The sequence below is a fragment of the Triticum aestivum genome, chromosome 1B (genome assembly GCF_018294505.1).
Source record: "Triticum aestivum cultivar Chinese Spring chromosome 1B, IWGSC CS RefSeq v2.1, whole genome shotgun sequence".
NCBI classification, from domain to species: Eukaryota; Viridiplantae; Streptophyta; class Magnoliopsida; order Poales; family Poaceae; genus Triticum; species Triticum aestivum.
This window is the reverse complement of record NC_057795.1, coordinates 294,584,946-294,592,871: the sequence shown is the minus strand read 5'-3', so window position 1 is coordinate 294,592,871 and position 7,926 is coordinate 294,584,946. Positions and strand designations below refer to the sequence as shown.

The following is a 7,926-nucleotide window of genomic DNA, read 5'->3' as shown; positions in this document are numbered from 1 at the left end:
GCATTAAGCATAGCAAAGTCATAGCAACATCAATCTCAGAACATAGTGGATACTAGGGATCAAACCCTAACAAAACTAACTTGATTACATGGTAAATCTCATCCAACCCATCACCGTCCAGCAAGCCTGATGGAATTACTCACACACGGTGGTGAGCATCATGAAATTGGTGATGGAGGATGGTTGATGATGACGACGGCGATGAATCCCCCTCTCCGGAGCCCCGAACGGACTCCAGATCAGCCCTCCCGAGAGAGATTAGGGCTTGGCGGCGGCTCCGTGTCGTAAAATGCGATGAAACTTTCTCTCTGATTTTTTCTCCCCGAACGTGAATATATGGAGTTGGAGTTGAGGTCGGTGGAGGTCCAGGGGGCCCACGAGATAGGGGGCGCACCCTACAGGGGGGGGGCGCACCCTGTCTCGTGGACAGGCCCTGGGCCCCCTAATGTATTTCTTTCGCCCAGAAATTCTTATTAATTCCAAAAGGTCCATGGATTTTTAGGATATTCCGAGAACTTTTCTTTTCTACACATAGAACAACATCATGGCAGTTCTGTTGAAAACAGCGTCAGTCCGGGTTAGTTTCATTCAAATCATGCAAGTTAGAGTCCAAAACAAGGGCAAAAGTGTTTGGAAAAGTAGATACGTTGGAGACGTATCAGCGCCTGGTGCGCCCAGGTGGGTTGTGCCCACCTCGGTGGCCTCCCACACCTCCTCTTTGCTCTATAAATACCCCCAATATTCTAGAAACCCTAGGGGAGTCGACGAAAATCAATTCCAGCCGCCGCAAGTTCCAGAACCACCAGATCCAATCTAGACACCATCACGGAGGGGTTCATCTTCCTCATTGGTGCCTCTCCAATGATGCGTGAGTAGTTCATTGTAGACCTACAGGTCCGTAGTTAGTATCTAGATGGCTTCCTCTCTCTCTCTCTTTCGATTCTCAATACAATGGTCTCTTGGAGATCTATTTGATGTAACTCTTTTTGCGGTGTGTTTGTTGGGATCCGATGAACTTCAAGTTTATGATCAGATCTATGTTTTTATCCATGAAAGTTATTTGAGTCTTCTTTGATCTCTTATATGCATGATTGCTTATAGCCTCGTATTTCTTCTTTGATATTTGGGTTTGGTTTGGCCAACTTGATCTAATTATCTTGCAATGGCAAGAGGTGCTTTGTGATGGGTTCGATCTTACGGTGCTTGATCCCAGTGACGGAAGGGGAACCGACACGTATGTATCGTTGCTATTAAGGATAACAAGATGGGGTCAATTTCTACATAAATAGATCTTGTCTACATCATGTCATCGTTCTTATTGCATTACTCCGTTTCTCCATGAACTTAATTCACTAGTTGCATGCTGGATAGCGGTCGATGTGTGGAGTAATAGTAGTAGATGCAGGCAGGAGTCGGTCTACTAATCTTGGATGTGATGCCTATATAATGATCATTGCCTGGATATCATCATGATTATTTGAAGTTTATCAATTGCCCAACAGTAATTTGTTTACCCACCATATGCTATTTTTCTCGAGAGAAGCCACTAGTGAAATCTACGGCCCCCGGGTCTCTTCTTTATTATATTTGGCTTCGCGATCTGTTTTTATTTGTTTTTATTTTCAGATCTTTTAATCCAAAATTACAAAAATACCTTGCTGCAATTTATTGTTTTTTATTTTATCTTGCGTTCTCGTGAGATGTATTTATCCAATCTACTAGTACAATTTTACCTATGTTTTTACCTGTGAGGGATTGGCAACCCCTCTCTTACGTCGGGTGCAAGTATTTGTTCTTTGTGTGCAAGAGTTGTTTACGTGGTGTTGTGTGGTTCTCCTACTGGTTTGATAACCTTGATCTCATCACTGAGGGAAATACCTACCGTTGTTGTGTTGCATCATCCCTTCCTCTTTGGAGAAATACCGAGGATGAGCCGAAAGCTCTTCCTCGGGATTGTGAATTCCATCCGGGAGTTCGACGGCTACTTCATGTGCAAGAAAGATTGCACCGGCACACTTGGATTCACCTCACTACAGAAGTGCACGACAGCTATGAGGATGCTTGCATACGGAGCTCCCGGTGATTCACTGGAAGACTATGGACGCATACTCGAGTCCATGACCATTGAGTGTTTCTACAAGTTCTGCAGGACAGTGGTGGCAGTATTTGGACCACAATACTTGCGATCACCCAATGCTGAAGACACTGCTCGGATCCTAGCACAAAACGCAGCAAGAGGATTTCCTGGGATGCTTGGAAGCATCGACTGCATGCATTGGAAATGGAAAAACTGTCCATTTGCTTGGCAGGGGATGTACAAAGGCACCAAAGGCGGTTGTAGTGTGGTACTTGAGGCAGTGGCCACACACGACCTCTGGATTTGGCACTCCTTTGTTATGCCAGGAACTCACAATGACATCAATGTGCTGCAATGCTCCCCTGTCTTTGGCAAGCTTGTTGAAGGCAATTCTCCTTCGGTGAACTTTGAGGTCAATGGGCGACACTACAACAAGGGATACTACCTAGCAGATGGCTTCTATCCGCGATGGTCCACATTTGTGAAGACTATCTCAAACCCTGTGCCAGGAGGCAAGAACTCCCACTTTGTGAAGGTTCAGGAGGCTTGCAGGAAGGATGTCGAGCGGGCATTTGGTGTGCTCCAATCTCGATTTGCTGTTGTCCGGTACCTCGCTCAAACCTGGTCGAAATATCAAACATGGGAGATCATGACTTGCTATGTCATCTTGCACAACATGATCACTGAGAGCAAGCAGGAAGAGACAGTGTTTGACACTGAACCATATTACAGACAGGGTCCTCTTGCCCAAGTTGATCACCACCTACCGGCAACTTGGACTCCCTTCCTCAATATGCGTCAGGAGATCCGAGACCCACTGGTGCATCAACAACTGCAGCAGGATCTGGTGGAGCACCTATGGAGGCTCAAGGGCAACGCCTAGCTCGACGTGTGATGAAATATGAGTTTTTATTTATTGAACTATTTGTTGAAATATATAATTTGTATTGAACTATTTGATTTCTATTGATTTTCTGTGATGAACTATGTGATAAAAATAGCTTCTTTTCAGTTTGTGCCGAAGCATGCTGAATATGGGCCGAAATTGGTCAATTTGCGCCGATAGTGGGCCAATTTGCACCGAAAATGGGCTGAAAAGTGGGCCAATTTGCACCGGAAGTGGGCCGAAATCGGCGTCTGGGGGCGGCAGCTGGGAACCAATCTCCCCCAAGCTGATTTTCAGCTGGCGCGCCCCCAGGGCGGCGCTATTTCAAGCCCCTGGGGGGCCGAACAACTGGAGATGCTCTAAAGTGCGGGCGCTCATTACCACAACAACATATGGTTGACCTCCACGCTGGAGCTGACGATTCCGTGAGTTGCCGCCAGCCACCGCTAGGAGCACGCTCACCGTGGCCACCACGCGCTTTTGTGAGCCCCGCGCACTAGCCACCCCACGCCCGTCGAGCGCGAGCCCCTCTGGCCGACTGGCCACGCGTCGCAACGAGGCCTAGAAACCGCCACACCACCACACATCACTTCCTGAGACTAGCTGGCCTCGGCGCCGCCGTTGAGATCACCGTCAATGTAGGGGTGGACCAGACCGCGTTGCCGGGGTGGAGTGGGCTGCCTCGTACGGGTCTTGAGGGGGCGCGTCACCGGGGATGGTGCGAGAGCACGTCGCCAGAGTGGTCAGGGCCACGAGGCGACAATGGGTGTAGAGGTTGGGCGGTGGGGAATGGGAGAGAGTGAAGGGACGGTGTGGACAGAAGAAGGGATAAGAGCAACTCCATGGCGCCGACCCAAATGGATGGTGTATTTGTCTGCTTTTTGTACGTTTGGGTCGGCCGCCCGCTCAGTGTCCATCCTCTTTTTGATTTGGGTCGGCAGTGTGCCCAACGCGCCGACCCATATTTGCCGGCATGGCCGGCTGGCCTTCATTTTCAATGAGCACTTTGCATATTTCACAAGCAAATATATAGTTTCATAGGGAAGCATAGTTTTCACAACCAAATATAAAGCATAGTTTTACAAGCCCGAATATAAGTTAAAATTGTTCTCACATAGTTTTACAAGCTAAATCAAAGGGATACATCTATCGGTTGCCAACATGAGCCCACATATGCTCGACCAAATCATTTTGCAGTTGCATGTGAGTTTCTCAATCACGCATTTCATGATGAAATTGGGTGAAGTGCTTAAACGTTGCCGCTCCTCCATGCTCAGGCACAACATTCTCACCCTGAAACTGAAACCCTTGATCGTAGATACATTCCAGACGCTCATCTTCTACGATCATATTATGCATGATCACACAAGCAGTCATCACCTTCCACAATTTCTTCATGCTCCAAGTCCTAGTAGGATATCGAACGATGCCCCATCGAGATTGAAAAACACCAAAGGCACGCTCGACATCCTTCCTAGCACTCTCTTGATCTTGTATGAATCTTTTCCTATTCTCTCCGACAGGGTTGAGAATTGTCTTCACAGTAGTGGTCCACTGAGGATAGATACCGTCACCTAGGTTGTGGTCGTTGATGGTAACATTCACCGTTGGATTGTTGCCTTCGGCAAGCCTTGCAAACACCGGCGAGCGTTGAAGCACGTTGATATCATTGTGTGATCCGGCCATGCCGAAGAAAGAGTGCCAGATCCAGAGATCTTGTGATGACACGGCCTCAAGTATGACAGTGCAAGCCCTGACATGACCCTTATATTGCCCTTGCCAAGCAGAAGGGCAGTTCTTCCACTCCCAGTGCATGCAGTCTATGCTGCCCAAGCATCCCTGGGAAGCCCCTGCTGGAGTTCATCGCCAACAAGCGAGTTGTATCTTGAGGAGTCGGCTCTCTCAAGTACTCAGGGCCAAACACAACAATCACAGCCTTGCAGAACATGTACATGGAGTCTAGGCATGTAGACTCGCTCATACGGACATACTCGTCAATGAGATCACCGGGCACTCCGTATGCAAGCATGCGGACGGCTGTAGTGCATTTCTGATAAGAGGAGAAGCCAATCTTTTCAAGGGCATCCTCTTTGCACTCGAAATAGTCATCGTATCCAACCACCCCCTCTCTAATACGGTTGAAAAGATGCCTACTCATACGAAAACGGCGCCGGAATTTCTAATGTTTGAACAGCGGGTTCGTTGTGTCGAAGTAGTCCTTCCAAAGAAGGAAATGCCCACTCTCTCGGTTGCGATTCAGCGTCGGAAGATATCCCAGAATGGATCCACGGAACAACGGCCGCTGGCTATTGAGGTGGTGATGGACCAACACGGCAACCAAGATCTCCTCCTCCTCATCGGATGAGGAATCATCGGAGTCGCAAAGGAAATTATGGAAAAAGAACTCGTCGGCGGAGTCCATTTTGTACCTTGGCAAACTATCAAACAGCTTGCGGGCGTCGACAAAAGAGCCGGCCAGCGAAGGGAGTCGCGCCGCCCTCGGACCTGCTGGCGTGCCGACGTCCGACGAGCGTGCCGGTGTCAGGACAAAGGAGCTGGCAGGGCGGCAAGACGACTTCCCGGTCGTGGTTGTGTCGGGGAGGTGGGGGTGGGAAGCTTTCGATGCCCCGGCGGCGAGACGGCGGTGGCAGCGACGTGGGAGGTGGCGGTGTTGGAGGGCGTGGGGGGATGTTGCGGCACCGGCAGCTGGCAGAGGCACCGGAAAATAGGCGACAGCGGCGTTGACGAAGGAGGCGGGCGAGGGTTTGCTATTGAAATGGGAGAGGATAGCCAATGTGCCACCGACTAGCAGGCCAGGGGGAGGGGTAGGCGCCGCGCGCGTCCGTTTTGTGTCCGTGCCGACGCAAATGAGGCTTACAAACGGGCCGGGAATGTGTCCGCAGGCGGACGAAAAACGGATGGGCGTCCATTTGGGTCGGCGCGTTGGACCGACTTTTCTGTCCGCGCCCAGTCTAAACGAACGCGCGCGGATAAAATGGGTTGCCGCTTTGGAGTTGCTATAAGGTGCGGCTTTGGCGAGGAGGAAGACGTTCGGGACAACACGGTGCTTTTCCGAACAAAGAAAACGCTGACGTGGTTGATTTCCTTTGCTTTTATGATTCGTGCCTGCAATCAACGGTACAGACGACGTTTGGTCCGACAGACTAAAAAACAGGACGTGTTGATCGGGTCGAGATACATTGGAAGGGATTTACGCGGAAACAACAGGGCGAGACGGTACCATCTTTCCCTTATTCGGAAAACAAAAATTCTCCCTAAAACATCCTATAATTTCGTTTTTCCAAAGGAGTATAAAAGGAGCCTCTTGTCCCGTTTTGTTGTTGTTCGTCCTGCGCCTGATCGATAAGCTCCGTGCGGGTGTGGGAGAAAGTTTTCTTCCGGAAATGTGTCCGTCCGGGGCCGCGACGGCGGGGCGGAAGCGCAAAGGTGCGTCCGGTCGCCCACCCACCGGCAGCAAGCGCCGGCGGGCCCCTGAACCGGAACCGGCGCAGGAGGCCAGCGGCTGGGCCTCTCTCCCGACCGACATCGCAGGCCTCGTCTCCGGGCGATTGCTGGGCGAGGACGTGGTGGACTACCTCACCTTCCGCGCCGTCTGCTCGGGCTGGCGCGCCAGCACGTCCGACCTGGGCATCCTCGCCCTGAGCAAACCGCAGCTCCGCCCGCGCGGCTGGATCGCGCTCTGCGACGGAGACGGGGCGCCCCTGGACGGTGCCGGCGAGATCACCTTGTTCAACACGCGCACGGCGCGGCGCCTGCGCGTCCGCCTCCCCGACCTCCGGTGCCACAGGGTCGTCGGCTTCACCGACGGCCTCGTCATCCTGCTGCACAAGCGCACCACCGCCGTCCGCGTGGTCCACCCCTTCACCCTCGCCACGGTCCAACTCCCGCCCCTCGCCCCTGCCTTCCGCAGTGCGATTAAGGACCGAGAAGCTCTGTTCAGCATGAGCGCCTTCGTCTGCTCTTCACCTACGGCCCCCTTTTCAGTGGTGGCCCGTTTCCCTTGGAGACCCATGGTGCTCTGGACACAGCCAGGCCGGCTGAGGTGGGAGGTCATTCACCATGGCATGGTGGAGCTTCAGAACTTGTTGCCCTTCCAAGGCATGCTCTTCGCGATCACCAAGTGGAGGGAGGAGATAGTAATGGTGTACCCTCCACGCAAAATCTCCATGGCCTACTCTTCGCTAGCCGACCCGTCGATATGCCGCGAGTACCTCGTGGAGGTTGCCGGGCGGATGATGCTCGTGCTGCAGCTTGGAAACGATGACAGGGCATGCCCAAAGTATGCCTTCAGGATCTTCGAGGTGGACATCTGGCGCCAGAAGCTGCTGCCCATCTGCAATCTTGGTAGCCGGGCTTTGTTTCTCAACAGTGACAGATGCCTGTGTGTCCCGACCATGAGCTTGCCATCTCTCTGCAGCAATTCGGTTTATTTCTCTCTGCCAAGCAGCCCCGCTGTGATGCAGTCTCTGTCGAGTGTATTGTCCGAGGACCTAGCGGCGCTGTGCCAGATACACGACATGAAGGAGAAGACTCGCCCGTCTGTGCGACCTTTCACCATTGCTCATCATCTTCTCACGTATTGCAATCATATGGAGTGGGCGAGGGGGCTCATGTTTCATGAGTACCACTATATACCAGACTCATTCCAGGAACTAAAGAAGAAAATAAAGGCACACTGTTCTCAAGTGCACATTCCGCGTACTGGAAGTGGAACAGGAGGTTCAAAGGCAAAACGTTGCCATAATTAAGTATGTAGAAAAAAAAACTTTCTTCACAGACAGACTTCTGGCAGATTGTTGTTTTCATGATGAAGTCCCATTATGTCAAGTTTTTGAATTATTCCCCATGTTTCTACGGGCCTGTTTATCCCAACTTAGTCTTGCTCTTTCAAAAACTCTTTGTTCTCTTGACGAAGTGGAGTCATTTAGCAGACAGTAGGTAA

The 7,926-nt window shown here is 51.3% G+C and overlaps 1 protein-coding gene across 1 annotated transcript; it reads left to right on the top strand.

Annotated features, from left to right (window-relative positions):
* The first annotated feature begins 6,283 nt into the window (after window positions 1-6,283).
* On the top strand, window positions 6,284-7,926 carry LOC123090429 (uncharacterized). The gene has a single exon (XM_044511737.1). The coding sequence runs from the start codon at window positions 6,368-6,370 to the stop codon at window positions 7,730-7,732; it is 1,365 nt and encodes a 454-aa protein (XP_044367672.1). The 5' UTR covers window positions 6,284-6,367; the 3' UTR covers window positions 7,733-7,926.

What these genes read in the sequence shown, in the direction of transcription:
- LOC123090429 (XM_044511737.1), top strand. Translation starts at nt 6,368, where the DNA reads ATGTGTCCGTCCGGGGCCGCGACGGCGGGGCGGAAGCGCAAAGGTGCG.